Raw genomic sequence first — 24643 nt, 5'->3', positions numbered from 1 at the left:
CCACTTAGTGTACAATAATGTAAGATGACATTAATTCAACAAATCGCAAAAATTCATGCTAATTAAAAGCAGTAATTCAATGGCTTTAGGAGTAGCCACATCGCAGTCTGATGGGGGCTAAGACACCCTGAAAGCCATACAGGGCCACTGAAGTCTGGGCTCAATTCAAGGTGCTGGTTATTACCTATAAAGCCCTAAACAGCTTGGGACCAGGATCCCTAAAGGAATGATTTCTTCCCTATTTGCCCTCCTGCCCCGAGATCGGTAGCAGAGGCCCTCCCTCTGGAACCCTCTGTGAAAGTTGTTGGGAGACAGAGTACCCGGAGGAGGGCCTTCTCTGCGGTGGCGCCCCGACTATGCGCTCCCCAGAGAGGTCCACTTGGTGCCGTCATTATATGTTTTTCGGCGCCAGGTTAAGACCTTTTTGTTTAATCAGTATTTTAATATGTTTTAATATCAAATTTTATTATTGTATTTTATTAATTTGCAGTCAGAGTGGGCTGTCAATTTATTTATGCTGTTAGCCATCCAGAGACGTTAGTAATTGGATGGCATACAAATTTTATAAATAAATACAGGAAGGGCGGATGGCTGTCTCTTCATAGCCTCACAGTTCCCACATTTTAGCAGCTACCATGTGGTTTGCAGCCATTTGTTTCCACCCTTATTAGGTTATACCAAAATTATTAAAACACACAAACAGCAAATGGACTGAGAGAGCTAGGGTAAGGACGACAGGTTCCTGGAACAAACGTGATATGAGAAGAAGGTACTTCTCATACCTTGGACCTGGCAGATGTAAACTAGTGTGGTCTCAGTGCACAAACATGCCACTGTACAATTCTATAGAGTGTTTGCACTGATACAAGGTGTGCTTCCAGTGTGGGCATGACAGAAATCACAAGCAGCTGCTGCTCCATTATTGACCCAGAACAGATTAAGTATCCAGTTTAACTCCAGTTAACACTGCCAGGTTTTACCTTGAAAACGGTTCTGATTTTCCCACAGGAAAGCCACTCCCATGGGTGTTGGTATCCACTTTCCCACAGTGCACTGCTACATGGCAATCCTTTTGTTCCACTAACCTCCAGTACTCTTGCTAAAGGCAAAAGAAAAGTAATAATGAACGGCCAGAACAATGTTTTAAACAGCCCCCCAACCAGCTCCTTATCAGTGTGATCTTGGCAAGTTCTCTTAGAAGCCAGGCATCCAATACTTCAACATGCACTAATGAACTACTTTAGTAAAATTGGAGGTATGTCTTGTTTTTTTATCTAGCTCTTTTGACAAATGCCTTTTCTGCTGGCAATGTTAGTCTTATTATTAGGCATTGGGAAGAACACACATTCTTGCAGTCTTAAAACGAACATTAGTAAAGATACAGAAGAAAAAGGCTTGTTGAAGGAGAATCAGCATGGCTTCTACAAAGGGAAATCCTGTTACAACACCCATTTAGAACTTGTTTGGTTCACACTTTCCTTTTCCCAACAATTCCTGGGCACACAGTAGCATAACACATGAACTAGGCCATTCCAGAAATGGCGACCAACTCACGGTCAACTGCTCTCAATACAGCACAAATTCTGTTGATAGGCATCAAGATAGATGATGACCAACTGCCCGGAGATGGAGACAGGCTGCTGTCATTTGGCAGAATGAGGTAGCTGCCTTAGGCAGTAATTTCAGGAGGTGGAGCGCAGCAGCAAGGTGTTGCAGCATGGAGCCCTCTGAGCCATCTTGCTTGCCTAGCACTGGCTAAGCCAGACTGATGCCCTAAAGTGTGGTGGAGGATCCTGTTTCCCCGCCAATGCTTAAAATTCAACACTAGACTCAAAACTGGGCTGAGATGTGATGCTTCTTTCTAATACACAGCTTTGCAGGATATTTTCAGCTCTGCCTTTTCCTTTGTTACCTGCTGCTCCCCCACTTTCCCACCTCAGATTACAATGATTTCAGCAGCATTTTTTAAAACCCCGACTGCAATCATGGGAATTGCTCAAGGGCAGGCTGCATCTAAAGAGCCAAGATTACACTACATTACTTGTGGGGATCTGGAGGAAAAAAAGCTTTCAGTGGCCAGATTAAAAACATGCCCCAGTGTTAGAGGATCTCCCACCTCTATTTCAGCTGCAGTAGGCTCTTTGCTGAAACACATGTTCATGATGTTTCTTGCTGTTCGATAAAAGGTTGTTAAAGAAACAGACCTTCCCTGTGAACCAAAACAACAAAAGGCAAGGGGATGTTATTTTCTTGTATTTCCCTAATTGATAATCATCAAACAGAATACCAAAAGTACAAAACAAGCAGGTGGAACAAGAGGTACTTTACACAACGAGATTTTTATGTCAGCAGCTTTCCATCACATCATTTCTTTCATCTCTTGCATGGAGAACTGGCAGGTTGCGTTGGCTGTGGGTAAGTTTCCCGTGACTTGTGGAGGATGACTGAATGATTTACCATAGACCAGCCTTCAGAAGTTTGGTGCCCTCCCAGAGTGCTGAACTTCAGCTTCCATAAATTCCAGCCAGCACAGCAGGGAAAGACCGTCTGAAGCTTAATCCCGTCTTAGTAACGCTCTAAATTCTATCACTTCCACAATGCACTTTTTTATTTTCAGATTACCTGGGAAAAGTGGCATCTTCCAGACAAGGACTACCATCTAGCAAGGGAAGAAAATTCATAATGACACTTTTAAAGATTCTGAGATGATGTAAAACTAGTGGAGATGCCAGTGCATAGCTATTTTAAAAAGAGCAGTGATGAAGCTTGTTCACAGATATACTGACAAGGCACAAGCAGCAGGAAAAACCTGTAGGCATGTTAGAAAGTTGGATAAACCACCTGTCACCTGGTTAACTTTTCAAACTGGGTAAGAGGACCCTGCCCCAAAAATGCTATGCCAAAAAGCAACTGAAAATAGTAGTAGATTATATCTTACAATACAAAGTTAAAACACACAACTTCTCTTCAGATTTGTTTTTAAAGAGGGATACAATGTCATGTTAAAACATTTTCCTCTCATGAATACTCAGGTATACGCAGCTGTGCATCTTTTAATTTCTTCAGCTGCTCTTGCAAAATTTGGTACCAATGAGATTATAGCTCCTATTTCACTCCCAAGTCATGTGAAGCAAACGTCCATGGTTTTCAGCACAATAGACTATTATACCAGCTTCCCACAATCTGGAAATGTTCCAGTGTTTTAGACTGCGATGTCAGAGAGAATGACCAACAACTAGGGATGATGGGTGGCATAGCCTAAGACATCCGGCTGGAAAAGATTCCATCTAGCTCTCATGACAGCTTAAAAAACCAAGTCCCACTGTCAGTGGCCTGTTCATGAAAGGTTAAACCCATGAATGTAAGCAGTTTTAACTGAGTTCAAGGCTGAAATAGCATGACAACTTTCAGCTTCTCTCTGCAACTTGTGAGGACCATTTTTTTTTCTTTTCTTTTAATGAGAACAGAGATTTTCAACATCCTAGTGAGGGTGCAGAGACCAAACCAAGGTGCTTTCAGTTATTCAACAGCTCTGCAATGATGTTTTCCTGTGAGTTTCAGCATCTTGCTTTTTTCTGGACCCTAAAGTGATTTGATCAGGTTATAGCATGGATAGGGGAAAAGCAAGCAAGACTGGTGTCTTACTAATGGTTTCAAGCCATAATGTAAGCCATTGTCAATAATTTTCTGCTTTCTTATAGGAAAATGTACCCAGAGAATACACAAATGCAGCATAATAATTTTCTCTAGTCAAAGATCTAGCTTGGCTCACTAATTCTACATATAAATGTGGAGTTGTCCCTTTAAAAAGGGGGAAGAATGCAAAGCAATTAAACTATTAGAAAGTGCTATCATGGGAGGAGGGGTAAGACACTCTTAAATGTCAAAGCTGCAAGCTTGTAAATGAAATGAGCAATTTCCTTCAACTTTTACTAGCATCTGAGCCATTTACTGGGACTCTCTAACAAAAAAAAAAGTTTTAATCAACAGACCTTAAATCTGTGCCTATAATTCAGGGCTTACAAAGACGGTCTGTATTCAAGCACTTGCCCTGCCATTCTATTTTTCTAGCCAAGGAACTGAAGGCAGAAATTATTCTCAAAAACAGGTTACTTTCAGAAAGAGATGGCAATCCTACCTCAGGGCAGAAGCCTCCACAACCTTTAAAATAATTACTAGTCATAACTGATCTGACTTATTAGAAAGTAGTTTTAGATTTTTCCAGATTCCTCCAAAGATCTCACTCAAGTTGGCCTTTCTAAGAAATTACAAGGTATTGAAGAGAATAATTTCTCTCAGCTGGACTTGGCATGAAATTTTACCTAATTGATAAGCGCACACACACATGATCATAAGTCACTGTGATTTAAAATGGAAACATGAGACAAGAGAGATCTAGAAGATGACTCACTTCAGGATTACATCCAGGATTTGCCTTCTGTCCATGGAAGGTTCCCTGAGTGCAATTCTTGGGAATCAGAGCTCCCAATAACACAATTTTCCCCATTCAGCAGGTTTCCTGACTCGGCAGTATTTTGCAGGGCAAGAATTAGACTGGAGGTACTGCCATGGGCTGTATGCTAGGTGACCCCTATCTAGACACACTCCTAAACTCAGCATCATTTTCACAATATCCCATAGTATGTACAGTGGTACCTTGGCTCACAAACTTAATTCATTCCATGACTCTGGTCGCGACCCAAATTGGACATGAGCCAAGTTAAATTTCCCCATAAGGTTCAGTGTAAATAAGGTTAATCCATTCTGTAAGCACTTTTTTTATCCACAAAAATTTGAAGCAAAGTGACAAAGAACAACAAAGATCGCAGCCATGTCCCCCCCGCCCGCCACAAGCATGACCACGATCCTGCCCGTGTTCCCTGCACGAGCGCTACCATGATCGCAGCCATAGATGGGTGCAATCATGGTTGTGCTTGGGCAGGGAAGACAGGCGCGATCACAGCCATCTCCCCCAACCCCCAGCATGATCATGGCCATCTCCCCACCCCACCCCCAAGCATGACCACAATTGCGCCCATGTTCCCTGCAGAAGTCCGACCACGATTGCAGCAACAGATGGGCGCGATTGCGTTCGGGCAGGGAGGACAGGCAAAATAATGGCCATCTGCTCTCCCCCCAGCACAATCGTGGCCATCCTCCCCCACCCCGAGCACGACTGCAATCGTACCTGTGCAGGGAAGATGGGCGCGATCGCGATCGTCACCCGATGTGGAGTTCACGACCTGAGGCAAAATTTTTCTGAAATTTCTGTTCGCAACCCGATTTGGTCGTGAACTGAGGCGTTCGTAAGCCAAGGTACCACTGTATTAAAGGAGCTATAAAAACCTGACCCAAGAAGAGGAAGCACAGGTTGTGGTGCAATGAGTGTTGTTTACCAACCACACTTCTATGAAACCACACATTCTAGCCTGGTGGAAATTGGACTGCTGGTCACAAAGACTTCCGTATCATAGAAGTAGCCTCCAACAGATGCATCACAATGGTAGCCTCCACAATGGCCTCCAATGGACTCAACTTACTTCTAGTACCAAACTGTGCTGCAAAGACGACGAAAACCAGCAACAGGTCAGTTTGTTTTTCAAACTTTCTACAACCAAAACCATCAAATGGACATGAATGTATACATTTTAAGGTGCTTATATTTAATCTGGTGTTTAAAGGAAAAAGATGCATCATAAAAATAGCAGGGAAAGATGGATTTTTCCTGAGGTTTGTGATTTGTGGTAGATTGAACAGAATTCAAATTACTGCTAGCCCAGGAAAACACACGGAGTTGACAGCAGGCAGGTATCAGCCTGGATGTGGAGGCGCTCAAGAGCAGCTTTCTTCAACCCAGTGCTCTGCAAGAGACATGCTGGTCATGGATAATGAGAAATGTAGTCCAACATATCTGGAGGCACTAGATTGGGGAAAGCCACGTTAGTGTGTAGCATCTGGATACAGGAACACTAAGTTTTTACTTGAGATTACTGGGAGGACTGGGGCAAGCCTTGCCCCCACAGCGTAAACTCTCAGAGGTTAAAGTCTGTGCAGTGCTTTGACAGCTGAGAAAAAAGGGGTGAAATACAAATGTGCTCGATACATAAATAACTTGGTACAGCAGTATGAATGCAGACCTCAGTTTTTTAAGACAGGCAGCCCCAACGCAGGCAGAAGTCACTGATTTTGGATACATCAATCTTCCAAGCAGGACCCTTATTTTCATCTCAGTGACAGGAGACAGAGCAGTAATGGAAAAGCACTGTGTGCTGCATGCAGGCACCAACATCTGAAATGCTGTTCTTCTGTCTTTTCTTTTGCATTTCAACCTCACTCACTCAATCCAACCTCACTAACAATTACACAGCAAGCAGCAGTGCCAGTTCCTGCTTAATAGCAGGGATGCTGCCAAATCAAATCGAGTGGAGTCAACATTCCTTTGCAAATGGATGTGCTCAGCGTCAGGGGGAATAACCCTTCCAAGCCACAGTTTGCACTAAATCAGAGCTGGCACTGTGAATGAAAATACTGCTCGCATTTCAAGTTGTACTTTCCAACCCAGGCCCAAGGCAAGGCTTCTGCTTACCTTATATGTACACTTGTGGAGGTCACTAAGAACACCGCCTTTCTCATCCACCTCTTCCTTCACGGTCTCCTTTTCCTGAGAGAAGAGTCGCCGCCTGCCTGTTTTCTGTAGGACTTCAACTTCCTTTGCTTTGTTCCGGAAGCCATTTTTATGAACAATGCCATTGATGAGTCCATTTTTGGGCTCATATCGGGGCAGAGACTGGAATTCATAGTTGTTATCTGAATGTACTTCCAGAGGGCCTTTCCGCTTTTCTAGGATCTCCTTTTCAAAGAGGACTTCCTTCTCCAGTCTCTTGTGCTCCTCGGCAGAGAGGGAGTCATAGGAGAGCAAGTACTGGCAGTAGGCTTCCTGAAGCTTTGCTAACCTGTCCTGTGCAGTTTTAGGGATACGCAGCATGTCTGCCAGCTTGTTCCATTTCTTGAGGTCAGTCACTTGCTGCATGCCCCCCATTTCATTGATCAGCTGGAAAAAACAGGCCAAATCTAGCTCACAGCCTCCTAGATGGTGATAGAGCAGAACAACAGGAATGAAGAAAAAGGAAATACAGGAAAAGGTTAGGACAGTTGGTATAGTGGGCCAAACATGAAACACAGGCTTTCCCTTGTATCAGGCTTGTTTGCACATAATGGTAGCATCGATCAATTCAGTCATGATTTACTGTGTTGGTGGAACCACTTCCACTTTACATAATCCCATCAGTTGCTCAAGTGGAGGCTGTTGCATGACATGGTATCCTGGATACTTTGAGTAATTAATGCCTTTAACAACCCAAAGTTGGCCCAAGAAGTAATCAGTTATCTTTGGGTTGTTTAACCAACCATACTATCTGGGGGTTTGAACATCATGCAACTTTCTGCAATCAGGTGAACTGGAAGCTAATTATGCAAAGTGGCAGCAGTTCATATGCAGCATGCCACCCAAACAAGGTCACAGCATCAGGCCCTTGATTCATCCATCCAAGCGCTGCTGGCCATGACAGGCTGCTGCTCTCCAGGGTTTCTGGCAGTGTTTTTCTTAGCCCTACTTTGAAAACCGTGCAAAGACTGTTCCCTACTCCCTAAGTTGCTCCACTCATTCAAGCCTTTTCATGGAGGTGGTAACCTGTGTCTGGGCTATACCACTGGAGAGTGTGGAAACAGCTTTCCCTCCATGTAAATAAAAGAAACAACACAAATTTCAGGGAGAATTGTACCCAAACTTAGCCTTCTCCCTTACAGGTTTCTGTGTGCAGCTATAAATGGTACGGCACAGATGCAGTATTACAACTTTCATAAGAACTAGGCCTGCATCTTAAGAAATGGACGGACATTTGATCAGATGTTACTTCCATGCTCTCAGGATCATTGCTGCTCTAGGGCTCCATCTGCTGACCAGAAACAGAATGCCCACCTCAGTAGTCACAGGATGGAGGTCTCAGCCTCCCGATGAGTGCCAGATGGGAGCCCTGGGGAAGAGCTGGATAACAGCAAGCTCTTCCCTTCCAAAACTGCCTGAGCAACACAAGTCTTGTTTGTTGTAGTGTCTGCACTTTGCCTGACCTAGATTTGACCTCACCATCTCACCTCTCTCAGCAATGCAGCTCTTCCTGATAGCTGTGGTTCAGCTCCTGCATCTTGCCTGACCCTCACTCTGTGTCCTGCCTTGCTGTCTTGATTCAGCATATTGGCTGTTATGTGCTCCAGCCCTGCATCTGTCTGAAGGCTTGTTGGTACTTGTTTCTTCCTTGTCTTGCCATACCCTGTATTGCTGTATCTTGCCTTCCTGTCTCACCTAACCAATGCCTGACTTTCTGCAAGTTATGGTTGAGCTTCTGCATCTGAACCCCGTCTTACCTTGCTGCACTGTAGTGCCATGCCGTGCCCCACCACCTTGCCACCTAGCCTTGCTTGCCACACCTTCAGTGCTCCTGAACCCCTTCCAGTTATCCTGCCTCAAAGGCATTTGAGTCTCTGTTGGTCTTCCTGGCTCCCACCCATTGGCTTGTTCGTGAGTGTATCCTTGTCTTATCCTGTTACATACTTCTGGTTTCTGACCTTGGCCTGTTCTGTGACTAATATCTGGACATGCTATTGAACCTTGCTATAAGATTTTGGACTATATTGCCTTGGGTTCTGTTGCCCTGGTCCTGGGACCTCTGTCTTGACTCCTGCCGCCCATGTCCCAGATCCTGACACATAATTAAACAAGGCAAACTAAGGAAATAAAGCAAAGTGTCTATGCCGTTTTCACGGTCACTGCTTCTGATCTGAGATTTGTTACTTCCCAGGCAAGTTTAAGCCTTTCGGAAGGTATATACCTGGCAGACTGAACCTACCTCACAAGGGATGTACTATCTTTCTTGCAAGCTATATGGCATGATTTTTCTCTTTCAACCTGAAAGGCTAAAGGTTCTCCTTTCAGCAAATGCCTTTAACTAATGTCAGTGGTCAAATGAGTGACCCCACTGCATGACAGAGATGAGCTTCCAACTGGTTTTGTTGTCACTGTTAAGCATTATGGGTCAGCCCTCTCACAAGGCAGGGTTAATCCTTTGCCTCAAGTGGTGAAGAAACAAATTGTGCACTCCGCACTCACCCCATACACACCAAGAGGAGCTGCTGCTGCAGCCCCAGTTCCTGCCATCACCAGTGCCAAGTCTCACCCCGCTTCCTCCCTACCCACTGTATTGCCACGGCATTGCTTTGCAAAGCCTCTCAAAATGAGCCGCCAGGTAGCCAAGCTCTTTGGAGAGCTGTGCCAGATGGGGAACAGCTGGGATGGCTCTGCAGAGAGAAGGCAATGCACAAATGCCCATCTCTGGCACAGACAATCTCTAAGGACACCTCTTCTTGCACAACATCTGAATATAAGGACAGGCTTCCACAATGCCAAGCAGTACTTTCCTGCCATAGGTGCCTTAGTTGCAGGGAGAGCTTGTTCCAACATTGGTGTTACACACTGTACACACTGCGCCTGCTTTCTATATAAATACAGAAAAGTTTCTTGATCAGCTTTTATGCCATTTTTCCTCAGGATAAGTACCTGGCAGCAGAAAGTAGTTACCACATTTAGAGTATATCACAGAAGTGAGTACACCCCTCACATTTTGTAAATATTTTATTATATCTTTTCATGTGACAACCCTGAAGAAATGACACTTTGCTACAATGTAAAGTAGTGAGTATACAGCTTGTATAACAGTGTAAATTTGCTGTCCCCTCAAAATAACTCAGCACACAGCCATCAATGTCTAAACCGCTGGCAACAAAAGTGAGTACACCCCTAAGTGAAACTGTCCAAATTGGGCATTATTAGCCATTTCCCCTCCCCGGTGTCATGTGACTCATTACTGTTACAAGGTCTCAGGTGTGAATGGGGAGCAGGTGTGTTAAATTTGGTGTTATCGCTCTCACTCTCTCATATTGGTCACTGGAAGTTCAACATGGCACCTCCTGGCAAAGAACTCTGTGAGGATCTGAAAAAAAGAATTGTTGCTCTACATAAAGATGGCCCAGGCTATAAGAAGATTGCCAAGACCCTGCAACTGAGCTGCAGCACAGTGGCCAAGACCATACAGTGGTTTAACAGGACAGGTTCCACTCAGAACAGCCTCGCCATGGTCGACCAAAGAAGTTGAGTGCACGTGCTCAGTGCCATATCCAGAGGTTGGCTTTGGGAAATAGACATATGAGTGCTGCCAGCATTGCTGCAGAGGTTGAAGGGGTGGTGGGTCAGCCTGTCAGTGCTCAGACCATACGCTGCACACTGCATCAAATTGGTCTGCAGGGCTGTCGTCCCAAAAGAAAGTCTCTTTTAAAGATGATGCACAAGAAAGCCCGCAAACAGTTTGCTGAAGACAAGCAGACTAAGGACATGGATTAGTGGAACCATGTCCTATGGTCTGATGACACAAAGATAAACTTATTTGGTTCAGATGGTGTCAAGTGTGTGTGGCGACAACCAGGTGAGGAGTACAAAGACAAGTGTGTCTTGCCTACAGTCAAGCATGGTGGTGGGAGTGTCATGGTCTGGGGCTGCATGAGTGCTGCCGGCACTGGGGAGCTACAGTTCATTGAGGGAACCATGAATGCCAACATGTACTGTGACATACTGAAGCAGAGCATGATCCCCTCCCTTCGGAGACTGGGCCACAGGGCAGTATTCCAACATGATAACGACCCCAAACACACCTCCAAGATGACCACTGCCTTGCTAAAGAAGCTGAGGGTAAAGGTGATGGACTGGCCAAGCATGTCTCCAGACCTAAACCCTATCGAGCATCTGTGGGGCATCCTGAAACGGAAGGTGAAGGAGCACAAGGTCTCTAACATCCACCAGCTCCGTGATGTCATCATGGAGGAGTGGAAGAGGACTCCAGTGGCAGCCTGTGAAGTTCTGGTGAACTCCATGCCCAAGAGGGTTAAGGCAGTGCTGGAAAATAATGGTGGCCACACAAAATATTGACACTGTGGGCCCAATTTGGACAGTATCACTTAGGGGTGTACTCACTTTTGTTGCCAGCGGTTTAGACATTAATGGCTGTGTGTTGAGTTATTTTGAGGGGACAGCAAATTTACACTGTTATACAAGCTGTATACTCACTACTTTACATTGTAGCAAAGTGTCATTTCTTCAGGGTTGTCACATGAAAAGATATAATAAAATATTTACAAAATGTGAGGGGCGTACTCACTTCTGTGATATACTGTATCAAGCAGCCATGGGATGCTAACATCAGCTCCAATCTACTCACAAAAACTCACGATTACAGAGAGGATACTTCATTTGGACTCATCATCTGATATCAAAATACTTTTACAGAGGCAACAACATCTTTTGTCTACAATGAGTACGCAAAACTGCTTTGTCTTTAGCCACCTCAGGTAAAACAGAGGTGTGATTGGCCAGGGTCAAAGAAGCCATCCATATTTTGACAAGACGTGAATGCTTTCAGGACAACACACAAAAATGGCTCATAGCACCTCTGTTTTTAATGAGAGTAGGTAGTTTCCTTAGCAATTTGATGATGTTTGACCCGTAAGTAAAAGGAGGCCACTTGTTCTCATTCTGGATTAGCTGTAAAATGAATAAGATCGGCAAAATTGTAAACCTATTTGGCAGGGGAAAGAGCCATGAAGAAAAACAAGTGTACGCTGTATAAACTTTATTATCTGGCGCTAAGGAAAAGGAAAATCCCACTTCTTCTTCTTGCTATAAAACCGCATCTCAGAAGGTCAGTTTTTGTGAGAACCTGACAAAGCTAATAACTATCCATATTTATTCACTACATTTATGAAATTGATTTCACCTGTCCTAGATGTTTTTCTCCCTATCCTTCCAAATAGACCAGAAGAAAGGCTTTCTAACTAAAAGCTTATGTTAAAGCTGGCCAAATAGGCTGCTTTTAAAGTATTGTGGATGTCAATAACAAAAGCAACAAGCAGTAAGAAGACTGATCATTGGGGAAACTTAGCTTCATAAGATGAAGTTGATTCCAACATGAATACTCCCCATAGAATTTGAAACTGTCTGTTTTCCAGCAACCGACTGCCTAATCTCTGGCTCCACTACCTTGGCATTTCAGTCATGATTTTGTGGACCCTCATCTTTCTCTGAATTAGAATGTGTATCCACAAGCTTTGATGGCTCTATTGTATGGGCAGTGGGCCCAATCTCTATAGCACCATCAAAGTCAGGTCAATAAAGTGACACTTTTCTTTGGACCAACTGATTTTAACAAAGCAACATGCAAGTTTCTGAATTTCACAGAACTCTTCCTCAGACAACATTAAAGAAAAATGAACATTTTTGATTAAGAGCACATTATTAAACGTTTGTCTGAAGGTTGGTGTATGATGTTCGTGCAGCCGTAATCTGATTAGAATTTTGCCATATGCTAAAGTTTTAGATTGTGCAGAGTTATGCTGAGGTCACGAAGCAGTGAAAGAGTTTATATCGTGTTAGCTAATCTGTGAAAGCTTCTGAAGTTACTCTTATGATTTTGGGACAGAGAAAAGAGGGGCCCTTTAAGAACAAGAACCACTTTATTGGGTAGATGCTATAAGGGAAAACTGCAAATATCTCATCTAGCTCTTGAGCTTACAGCTCTAATGAAAAACAGGTAGCAGTTTTACAAGAATCTTATGAATGTTATAGGTCAGGAAAAGTCCATAATGCTTCTTTGTCGTTATTTTTAATTAGAGAGGTATACTCTTTTGCTCCAAGGCCAGAAAGGGGGTCAAGTCAACACATCGACAAAAAAAACCAAGTCAACTTGAATCAGTTTGTTCTGATCCTTGGATTCCCACAGAAATCAGAGCTACTCTTCATGCTCCATAAATTGCTGAAGGATTGTCCTTGCCTCGTTGGTTTCAAATCATTTCCGACTCCATAATGCTTAAATGGTTAAATTATATTTGCTAGGGAGGAATTGTTGGCTTTGGTAATGTATAAGAACACTCCTGCTTAAGGACTTGGGTACCACAGAGGCACACCAAACAGTGTTAAGAAAGTGACATATGAGCCCTGGTTTAATATTACTTCAATGTCCAATTCAACATCCGTGCTTGTTGGTTACGCAATCAATTTGTAAGCTACTGAGGATGTGCTTTAAGAAGAGGGTAACCCATGCACTGTTCTAAGGGTTATTCAAGGATGGAATAATCCCCCAACATGTCATGCCATCCAGGATCAGTCGATGAGATAATTTGCAGCCAGGTGGTGATTACACTAATCATGTCTGGCACATGCCAGGACTCATAACAAGCCACAGTGACTACTGTGGTAGTTTACTGCATTCCAGGTGCAAATTGCTGCAGCTTGTCCTGTCATCCAAGAGCAGATGGCATGGTTAGTTGAAAAGATAATCAATCTTCAGATAATGCATAGGTTATCATCTTGTTAAAGCATCTACCTCTCTATTATTAGATTTCTCACCAGCTTTTTTCTTATAACTAACTCAAAATGGGATTACATCATTCTCCCCCTGCTGTTCTCAGGTTTATCATCACAACAACAACCCTGTAGGCTGAGAATCTGAGACTGGCTCAAAGTCACCCAGTTGGCTCCATGACCGAGTGGGCACTAGAACTCAGATTACCTAAGTCCCAGTCCCACACTAACCCTAACCCTATCCACTATACCACACTGGCTCTCAAAAAGCATGTCATTAATAGCACATTTGCTATGTTAGGGCTGTTTCACACCATCAAAACCTATCACAGCTTGTTTAAATTTTGAATCGTTTAAATAGTAGCTTTGGATCGTGTAACTTGATCCTGACATAACCATTCAAATAGTAGTTGCTTTAGATGCCTTAGTCTAGCCATCCTCAATCTTGTAACCTGCAAATGTTTTGGACTTCCTAGTACTATTGCCTCAGCTAGCATAAGCAATGGTTAAGAATGCTGGGGGTTGTAGTCCAAAATATTTGGGGGGCACAAGGTTGAGAAAGCTGCCCTATCCTTATCTTCAGTCACTGATTGCATATGGATACTAAGCATGGTTTACAATTATGAGTTTAGGAGCTCACACATTTCATGCCTCTGCCCTGGCACAGTTGCAAGATCAGAAGTGTTTGCTTCTCTTTTGGAGAGAAGTTTAGTGTGTCATCCTAGCCTTCAAAACTGGTTAATCTTAAATATGGTTGGTTGAAGCAAACCCACTTCATAAGCTATGGCTTGAAGTGGGCCTGCCTCATCAAACCATAGCTGAGATTAACCGAAGCATGATTAGGTTAGCGGTGTTTGATAAAAGGCAGAAGCAAAAACTTTGTTCACAGATGTATCAGAGGAAAAGGTGAAATGTGAAAGCCCAGGACACAGTACTATTCATTCTTGTAACACTAAACCATGATTCAATGTTACACCAGAACAAGAATAGTGAAAAGCTTCACATACAGTTTTAATCAGAAACAGAACAAGTCAAATCACCAACTAAAGCATTTCATATTGACTATCACTTGCCTTTTAAAAATTACTTTATTAATTTAAATACATTCCACATTACTAAATAATCAATATAAGGTTTTTAAGATACTGAAGGTAGTATTGGATAATAAACAAAAGTTAGATTTCTGTGCATTGTTAGGCTACTTAAATCCCACTGAAGTTAAAAAAGCTGCCAATTACAACTTACTATCACTACATTTAACCACTGAATTTAAAAACCCTACTTTCTACTCCTAGAAGAAGCAGCCATATTAAGTAGTTTAAATAAAACAGGAATGTCTGTATCTCCCAGCAATACTGATTAAAATTTGACCTCCCCAATTAAAATTGACCTCCCCATCAAACTGATTAAACTCTGCAAATCTAATAGTAGCTTAAATTTATTAATTTTTTAAGTTGCTTAGGAACAGCAGATAAAAAAGAGTTTCTTTCAAAGACTAAAGAGTGCTTTTAAGCTAATTGTTGTTTCACCAAATAGCATGCCACTTCTCAAAACATCCTGTAAAGTGCATCATATTTGATGGCATATGAGAAAGGTATCAATTAACTTAAATACTCAAATATAGTACAGGTTTCAACCTTTATAACTATATGTCGAGAAAGTTAACAAAACCTCCGTTTTGCAACAGACTGCACTTAGTAACTCTTAAGTTGTGGCTCACTAAAAATGTGGAATTTCAGCTCAGCTATCCAAATGAAAATAAAGTCAAAGATGATTGGAGTGGAAGGAATGTTTAAGGGGAAAAAAGCTTCAGTAAAGGAAATTGCAAGTTAAATGCATTTGCAGTGCTGTGTACTTTTTGTGCACACACCTTCCTTGGACCCCCATCTCAGATAATCTTTGTGCAATGAGAAGACCTACAACACTTTACTAAGAGAGTAATCCCATGAAACTTTAGACAGAAAAAAGTCTAAGCATCAATGGGAATGTGCCTTAAAAGTGTTTCTGAGCACTTCTTTTTCTTTGGGAATATGAGATTATCTTGAAACCTGAGTAAAGATTCCATTTTTGCTCGAGGGGAAAGCTGCTTTATAACTAGCACTAGAGGGTGAATGTTTCCAAATGAAACATACTACAGAAACATCCTTGTATCCACCTGCACTGCACCTGGCCTATGAACTGCTCAGAGAAGTCTAGCCTCCACAGTATCAACAATGATGTGAGCCGCCCCGAGGCTTCGGCGAATGGGGCGGAATAGAAGCTTCCTAAAAAAACAAACAAACAAACAAACAAGGGACCCGGCAATCCCAAAAGAAATCTATGTTCATCTGCTATGAATTGCAAGAGGTATTCAGTGAAAACAAAGCACTCACCTATGAGAGGAAGCTCATCCATAGTAATGCCCTGAGATTTGAGGTGCTTCTTTATACATGCCAGCCGCTGCACATTGGGCCCCCAGCGCCTGCTCAGCTTGTGAATGTGCTGAATCTGGGTCACAAAGCGCATTTCCTCGTTCAGCTTGCACTCAGGCCTCCAGTCAGGAGGAGGGATCACCCTGCACATCCCATACTTCTCAACCTGAGCACGGACTGACTCGATGTATATCAACGGGTCATGGAACTCCTTTGGGGAAGGTCGGAGGATAGGAATATCCTCCATTGTGGCCCACCCAGACTTGATGCTACCCTTCTCGTGCTTTCCCACTGAGTCGTGTGGCTTGTGCAAGGACTCCGTTTGAGAGGTAGAATGATTTTCACAGGAGGCATTTTCAGTTTTGCTATGTGCTTGTTTCCCTGGTGTGTTCTTCCCAGCCGCAGCTCTCTTCGGCCTATTCCTTTCCAGACTTTTTTGTGGCACTTCCTGACTTCCAGGCTTTTTCACATGGCCATTCAGCAAAGGCTTCTCCACAGGGGCCTTTTTACTTGGGATTTCAGTCACATGGGCCACCCCCTTTAGCTTCTTGGTTGGCGACTGCGTTTTGTCTATGTGGTTTGCCTCTTCCAGCCTCCTTTTTGAATTGCGTAGCCCCTCCCTCAACTGCCTTCCTACCTCCTTAGTGCATGTCTTTTGGTTCAATTTGCCATTGACCTTGACACCATTAACAGCGGGACTGTTGGGCTTGGCTGCTCCAAGGGATAGCACCTGTTTGCGGGTTTTTGCATTGCTACTTTCCATTTTCCCTGAGATTGTATGGTTGACAGGTGAACTGGACTTGTGGTGATTTAGTTTGGTTTCCTTGACCAGTTCTTTCTTGGCTTTGGTGTATGTGACAGTTCCCTTTGTCACTGTTGCAGTGTACTTCACAGTTTTGGACGGTGAAGGTCTGACGTCTCTCATCTTTTTGGCACTGGCTGTGTTTGCACTCACAGATGACATCCGAGTGATACCATTGACCTTTGAAACCTGGGGAAGCCAGGAGTGTCACAGAGCAGGAAGAGGAAGAGAGAAAAACAAGGAGGGGGGATAAATTAATAGCAAGTCACAATAAACCTTGAAGGTCACAATCCTCAAAAAGTCACTTTGAAAAAGTCACATCTTGAAGCCTTGTGGCCATGTTAGGTTACAATATATGATGACATTTTGGGTCATCTCTGTGTCACAGACTTCATTTAGAAGACAGCAGAATCAGACACGCTTTTAAACAAAGAATGGGAGAAAATACAAAAGTGTATGTATGAAGAATATGAAGTATGCGTCTGTCCTTTAATCATCTCACTCTATATCCTCAGAGTACAATAATGAAGCTGCTTCTTATCTTTGTTTCATAATAGGGCTGTACATACTGAGATTTACTTTTAGAAGGGCCCCGTGTCTCCACCCACAGCCCCTGTTCAGTACCCACAGACTTGCTACTGCCAGACCTTACTTCTTCTACTGCTATCATTTCTGAAACTCTAGAGTTGTAAAAGTATTGTTTATGTGGACAGAATCCTCTTGAAACTGACTGCTGCTCAAAAACAAAGTGGTGCAAGGGCTACTTAAGTAGCAGTAGTAGGAAAGTAAGGATGAACAGACAGCACCAAGAGGAAGAACAATCGTAAATATCCAAATTCCCCAAATCTATTTTCAAATAAAAAGGTCTCCATATTCAAGGTTGGAATTGGACCAATAGCCCCAGTTTTACAGCATCAAGGCAGCAGATGTATCTAGTCTCTGATTGTCAACCATCTCCTATCACCAACATTACCACCCTTTCCCTGCCCAAGCCCCTACCTGCCAGACATAACCAGTCATTGCCTGTTAAATTATTCAGAAACTGAACACCAGCAAAGTAATCTTAACTCTAATAGAAAATTGGCAAAATCTCCCGTCATTTCAGTTCCATCCTTGATCACAACAACCATAAAATAATAAATCTAATTATAAGGGCACACACATTTATGTCCAATATGTACCCAAGAGATTAGCCTGGCGCCGAAGGATCCAGCTTTTAAAATAATCTCATAGTCAGGAGGCACAAATATTAAATAATCAATATTTGTTCAATAGTTATGAAATGTGCAGATGGGTGTTTTTTTTAAGAAGATTGATATCCAGGCAGTTACATTTTTATTCAGCAGACACCATCTAGAAAAACATTGGAAATAATGTCTACTGAAAAATTATCAAATAGGATTTAGTTACAACTAACAAAATTATTTCAGTGGGAATTAGTTGGATTAATATTTCTGGATTTCTCTACAATACTTCTAAACTATATAATATCTTCAATGGTTGACCACCATTAGACCAAAAGCTTTGTCAAAGGCAAAATAAGAATAATTACTTCAGGGGAGCAATTTCAGGTTCCACAAACTTCATCACATGCACTTTAAATGATGTGTTGGAGACCGTGTATGTGATCTTTGTTCTCCAAAGGGTGCTGGAAAAGATTGGGACTACAATAAAAGGCAAAGGGATGCCCTTTATGCCTTCCTACGTCTTAATCTCAGATCTCATCCTAGAAGTCTCTCCATAGAAAGCTAGGTGTATTTGTGCTTGCTTAAATATCAAGCAACAAAACAGAGCAGTTGAATATTTAGTTACAAATCAGGGACCAGGGAGGGACAGAGAATTACTTTCAGGCAGCCAAGTTTAAACAATTCAGCATTATGTTCTTTAACGGCTGAAGTCCAGCAACTAACAGGTATTCCAAGAAGCAGAATGGCACAATAGGCACTGAACAGGGATCATTAAACTCACCTTCCTTTTCAACTGTGGTTATATAGTCAATAGAGTACCAGGCTGAATGTGAATGAGTGTGCAGAAGTCTCACTGAAGATGTGTAATGAGCATTAGATGGCATTTCTTATTTGATGGCATAAGAGATCATGAACCCACATCCTCCAAAGACTGAGCTTTCCTTTTGTCACCTTGCCAGCACCATGGAAGGCAACATAGTTCCTCTGTTACACCTACAATGGCAGGAAGATGTATAACAGGTGCACCTTCACCTGCCTCTGCAGCACTGTGAAGCCACACCTATCAAATTTCATCCTCCATTTACAAACATGAGCATATATTTCAGTTGTTTTTCTTAGGAACAGGAAAATATCCTAAATGGCTACCTAGAAGCAAAATTACTTAGAATGCCATTCCTTTGGCCACAAAGACAGTGGTATTTACACTTGCTGCTCAAGTAGTAAAATTCTGAGAAGGAAGTGAGATGGTTCACTATTCAAATCAGACATGTGACAAGGGATTTTTTGAGTCCTAGTAAATTACTTATTTTTACCCAGTTTGGCTTTTTGTTAAAATTGCTACTTCTGTCCCATTCACCTGCTGTAGTTGCCTCATTGTTAAGTACTCCAAAAGAGTCACATATGTGCACATCTGGTGGCGCAGGATGCAATTCGATAGTAACAAATTACACCCCCCCACAGAAGAAAAGCAACTATGCCACTCTACACCCTGGAAAACAAATGAGAAAGTATGAACAAACATATAGCTTTGATGAACAACACAGTTCATTCAAGTCGCACAAACAAACTGTAAAACAAAGGGCATAAAATCATGCTTTCTATGCAAAAATCAAACCAAACCAAATTAGGACATTATGGCCTGAAATAATCTTAGATGGTAGCAGTGAGGTCAAGTTGTCAACCCCCTCCAAAATGCAGCTTCAAATACTCACATGTGATAGCATGCTTGTTAAAATGCAAGGGTACAACTGATATAGTGAGGTATACAGAAAAAAATGGGAACCAGAACTAAACAAAAAGACTTGTGATTTTAACTCAGCTTTGAAATTCTTCATTTTCTTATTAGGTCCCCAATGTATCAACCATTTTGTGTTTTCCCATCGCTATCTTTCCCTGCATCCATATATCAAATAGTACATCCAGTTCATATACCCATTACACCCTACTGTAAAAATGTACCTAGCTTGAACAGTGACCCTTGCACACATGTATTTCACAAAAGAATGACAAAGCTTTGCCTGGTATCCAGCAGCTGTTCATACAAAGTATGAACTTGGTATATATGGAGTTTGAAATCTGAAGGCACAGAAAGCTTTTGGCAGATGTTTTATCGTATCATTTACTGCCAGAATTGACTATTCCCAGACTCAACTCTTGTAAGATGTACCTTCAATCTCAAGTGTACCATCAGTCCCTGACCTGGTTCATACAAAGTGCTAACCACAGTGTATTTAATCCACGGATGATTGAATTCTGGATGTATGACACCAACCGTACTGGCAAGCCATGGTTTGTTAACCATGAAAAACCCAGAAAAAGATCCCATGTTTTGTTGTTCAGTTGTGAGTTCTGACCTGTTTCAACCATGCATTGTTGCCACAGATGAACCTAGAACCACGGGCTCTACTGTCAGTCTAAAAAAGCAGCAGACAAAAGTGGTAAAATAACAAAAACAACCAACTATTCTGTGTGCCATTAGAATTCTGCAATGGCATTTGGGATACAAGGCAAGAAGCAAAGGAGAGATAACAACCCAGGGTTTGAGAAAATAAACCATGGTTTGTTGGATCATCTGCCTGAGAAACCCTGAACACAGCAACAAAAACCATAGGTTAACCATGGGTTGAAATCAACCATGGATTGGCAGTATGCACAAAGAAGGTCTACTATTTCCAGATTTTTCTTCCTGATTTCAGTCACTGAAGCTTGAGTACTAGCCTTCTAAACCTAGAAGAATGTGGGACTGAAGCAGCTGGAGAACACAAGTAAAAAGCAAAATAGAAATAGTAACTGTTTCAATGCTTTCCAATGAAGCTCTCTTATTTATTTATTTAAAACATTTCTATGCCGCCCCCATCGCAACAAAGCCTCGGGGTGGCTCTTGGGTGCTGTCACTAATTTTCAGCCTAATCTACCTCACAGGATTGTTGTGAGGGTAACATGGAGGAAGATCATATTCACTACCTTGGGTTCCTGCTACACTGGGTTCAGAGAGTAACAGTCAACGTGCTCTTTATGAACAATGTACCTATTTAAGCAGAATACCTTATATAGAACTCCCAGAATTTTAAAAAAGTAGGCCTAAATACTGATTCCTTAAAATGAAAAGAAAACCTGTTTTATATTGAAACCAATGCAAAACTTAACCAAATAATCTCACAAATGAACCTTACTTAGCCTCAGGATAGACTAAGGTTATATCAGAACAAAGTCTCTGCACACTTGAAAAATGCCTTCATGAGAGCCCTGTCTCTCTCACAGTGCCCTTACATTCTTACACAGTTTTATACTGGAATAAAAACTGCCAGGACAGAAGCTTCTGATACTGATCTCGGAATTTCACAAACTGCAACTTATCATAACTAGTGTGATGTATACAAAGTGCCTTAATAATGAATTCAATAAGATCCTTCTGAGTCAGCTACAAAACTGCATGGGTACATATCCTTTAGAACTACATTATTTTCAATCTTCTAAAATGGTACATACCAGTATTTGGGAGTGAATTCCATGCTCCTAATTTTCAACCCTGATTCCTCAACAGAAATAGTGTGCCCTGATTCAAATACAATATGCAAAGGCCAAAGTAGACCAGATCATGCCATGTTTTAAGTGTTGTAAGCCGCCCCGAGGCTTCGGCAAATGGGGCGGCATAAAAATGTTAAAAAAAAAAAGTGGCAACAAACCACTTCAACCCACAAAAAGACTAGAGAAAAACACCTTACCTAATATTCTAGATTTCTTATGGTTAAAAATCGCCTTAAAAGAGCCTACAGAGTAACTGGTACCAACAAAGCAAAAGGAATTGCACTTGGCAGTTTCTTACCTTTCTACGGTTGATATGTCTCCCCCCATTAACCAAAAATACACAACCTTTGTGAGCCAGCCTAATACAATGGCTGCACTGCCAGCTGCGCAGGATCCCCAAAGTCCCAGAGCCAGTGTTCCATCCCGAGGCAGTGCTTACACTAAGCGCATAAGAAAGAAGTTAATTTAATTGTAAAAATAAGTAACAGTGATTGATAGTTAGACTTTATCACTTGTTACACTGCACAAGCTAATTCATTACAAAAGCACATACTGCACACACAAAATATGCAATTATTCTTTTTCTATTTCTTGTTCCCCCACCCAAACCACACTCATATTCAGAGACACATTTTGTCTTCACACAGCTCACATTCACTCATAAAAAATGAACCCTGTCCTAACCAGATGACTGGCCGAAAAAAAGGAGGAGGAAAGAAATACATGAACTCATCCCCATCTGGCAGCAACATTTTAACCTTCACTTGCATAACCAACAGAGGGCTTCACTGAGTTATAATTCCTTTCCTCTCAATCCCACAGGGGATTGAAGGGGGAACTGCAGACCACAGGAGAGAAAGTATATAAGCAACTGAAAATGTAACACCAGCAAAGGAGAGAGAAACATGCAGATCTAGGAAACAGGGAAAGTGTTATAGAAAAACAGAGAGGGTTTTGGGGCTAATACTTAGAAAAACTTCCTCTTTCGGGCAAAACTAATAATTTGACATTCATCCTAACAGGAGAAACATAATGCTGTGATCTAACAGTAAGCCATAAATCCTTATATCTGCTCATGTCTACTCATATTGAGAAAACAGCTTTTTCATTACAGGAGTTCAGACCTGCAGTGAATTTACTCAGAGATTCAGAAGCATAGCAATTGAGTTTACTTTCTAGGATTAACTTGAGGAATCAAGTAAGATTATTTCATCCTTTTAATGTAACTAATCTTGCCTGGTTCTGGGAAAAGGGCTTTATGGTTGCCCCACTTCGATTTTGTTACTGCATTTGTGAATATTCTACATATAGTTAGCGTATGCTTATACTCCTGTCTGAAAGGAAACAAATGTATGAGCAGACTATTCTTGCTAAATTCAAGGGTGAAAAACCAGTTACATTCTTCAGAATGCCTTCATATCATAGCCACCTAATGTTTTTAATGCTGAGTTCTTAGAAGCCCCACCACCACACTACAAAGACCACATTTCCTTCCTTAGTTTCATCTCTCATTCATACCTCTTCTAAAATATGAGTATCTTATGTTCCTCTTGCTGCCTTGAAAATGGCCCCAACAAAAAAGCAAAAGTATAAAAATGATCTCCCAAAATGTTTCAAATTCATATTATCAATATCATGAAATGGCTTAGCAGGTTATCTGCAGCCAGATAAATGGGAAAAAGTTTTATCTTTGTAGATGCTTTTTTTTTTTTAAGTCCTGTCCCTACTGCTGCTGGGGGTTTCTTTGTAATGGTGTACAAACCTCTGTGTTTTGTCACATGTCTTGTACTGTCTGTTTCCCAGCTTTCCTGGACCATCCAGGATATATATCCAATGTGGAGTATGTAAGGGATCTCTGAACCAATCATTTGGTTAATGCTGAGATTCCGAACTGGGATTCTGGGATTGCAGGGAACCTTCATCTTCATATTCTGGTCACTTTACCTGTTCACATGAACACAGCAACAAAAATGCATAGTCATATGAACACTGGATGATCTTTACTGACTTCACAAACCATAGTTTATGAAGCCAGGAATGAGAGTGGGGGGTGAGTGCTTCCCCTTGTCCCTCCCCTCCCCCACTCCACAGTCACATTGGCTCAGCACTTCATTCCTGTTTGTATTAAAGCAGAGTTTCTTGTTATCCTGAACAGGGAGCTCTGTCTGTTAACGAACCAACAACATATCATTTAACTAGAAGACAGATAATAAACAAAATATCTGTTACCATACAATTCTGATCCTGTTTATGAACCTCGTTAACCGACATTAAGCTAGAACTACAATGGAAACCTATGGCTTAATACAAACTAGGAATGAAACAACGAAATCTGTGAGAGAGGGCAAGGAGGGAAAAGGGGAGAAGCGCATTCAGTCCTGATGCTCCTTCCCAGCTTCATAAACCAAGGTTCATAGCTTATGAAGCCAGGAAGATAATTCAGTCCTGACATACACGTAAGCTCCACTTGTGTTAGATGTCCTGCTCTTGCATGTGAGCTCTAAGATTTAAATCTACTGAGTCCCTAACAGAAAGATACTTATTGGCAAATGATGGCTTGGGGCTCCTGGCCTAATTGCTAAATATGGATGGGGAAGTTACCTCAAGGTGTGCCAGTCGGCAAACAGCCAAAAGCATTCAGGTCTTTCCAAGCCTTCTCCAGCTGAACAAACATCAGCCAAACAAAGCCTTGCTTTAGGCTCTGTTGGTTCATGGAGGTACTAGAGATTTTTGGCACTCTATCTAAGAATCATTACCATAGAAAGAGAAAAATAGTTGATGTTAGAACAGAACAAAAGACAGTGGAGGATATTATATAGATCCGGGCCTCTACATTCTGAAATGCCTGCTGAGTAGCTGGAATTCAGCAAACAGACAGCAGTTCTCCTATTCTATTTTCATGGTAATTGTGTAATCAACTGACAAAAGGGTTTGTTTATTAACTCTGGCCCTTCAATCCTTTTAAATCTCAACTGGAGGAGAAGTTCAGGTGATAAGTTTATCACAGCTGAGCTTTCCTCCCACTAATTGCTTTATGTGTTGAAAAAAATATATCCCAAAGAAAGCTTTTATGTGCTGGAAGTTTCCAAGGTTTGGGCTATCATGACACCAAAAGAAAAATGTGGTCATATGAATCCATCCTTACTACCACTCAGGCATATTTTTAAGGCAAGTTAAGAAAGGTTTAGAGAGATCCACCAATATGTACATTTCTCTGTTGAACATCTGCTCACAGAAAGGCAGTCCTAATGTCTTC

The 24643-nt window shown here is 41.9% G+C and overlaps 1 protein-coding gene across 3 annotated transcripts in view; it reads right to left on the bottom strand.

Annotated features, from left to right (window-relative positions):
* Positions 1-24643, bottom strand: part of JARID2 (jumonji and AT-rich interaction domain containing 2) — a 219007-nt gene that overhangs the window by 13069 nt on the left and 181295 nt on the right. For all 3 annotated transcript variants that reach the window (XM_044426289.1, XM_044426287.1, XM_044426288.1), the window contains exons 7-10: positions 15832-16861; positions 6587-7086; positions 2117-2209; positions 981-1099 (exon numbers count right to left, since the gene is read on the bottom strand). In XM_044426289.1, coding sequence (XP_044282224.1) covers positions 981-1099; positions 2117-2209; positions 6587-7086; positions 15832-16861 — 1742 coding nt within the window. The remainder of the gene's footprint in view (positions 1-980; positions 1100-2116; positions 2210-6586; positions 7087-15831; positions 16862-24643) is intronic.

The sequence above is a fragment of the Varanus komodoensis genome, unplaced genomic scaffold (assembly GCF_004798865.1).
Source record: "Varanus komodoensis strain SLA01 unplaced genomic scaffold, ASM479886v1 scaffold17, whole genome shotgun sequence".
In the NCBI taxonomy this organism is placed as follows: Eukaryota; Metazoa; Chordata; class Lepidosauria; order Squamata; family Varanidae; genus Varanus; species Varanus komodoensis.
The sequence above is the reverse complement of the archived record's forward strand: the minus strand, read 5'-3'. Positions and strand labels throughout refer to the sequence as shown.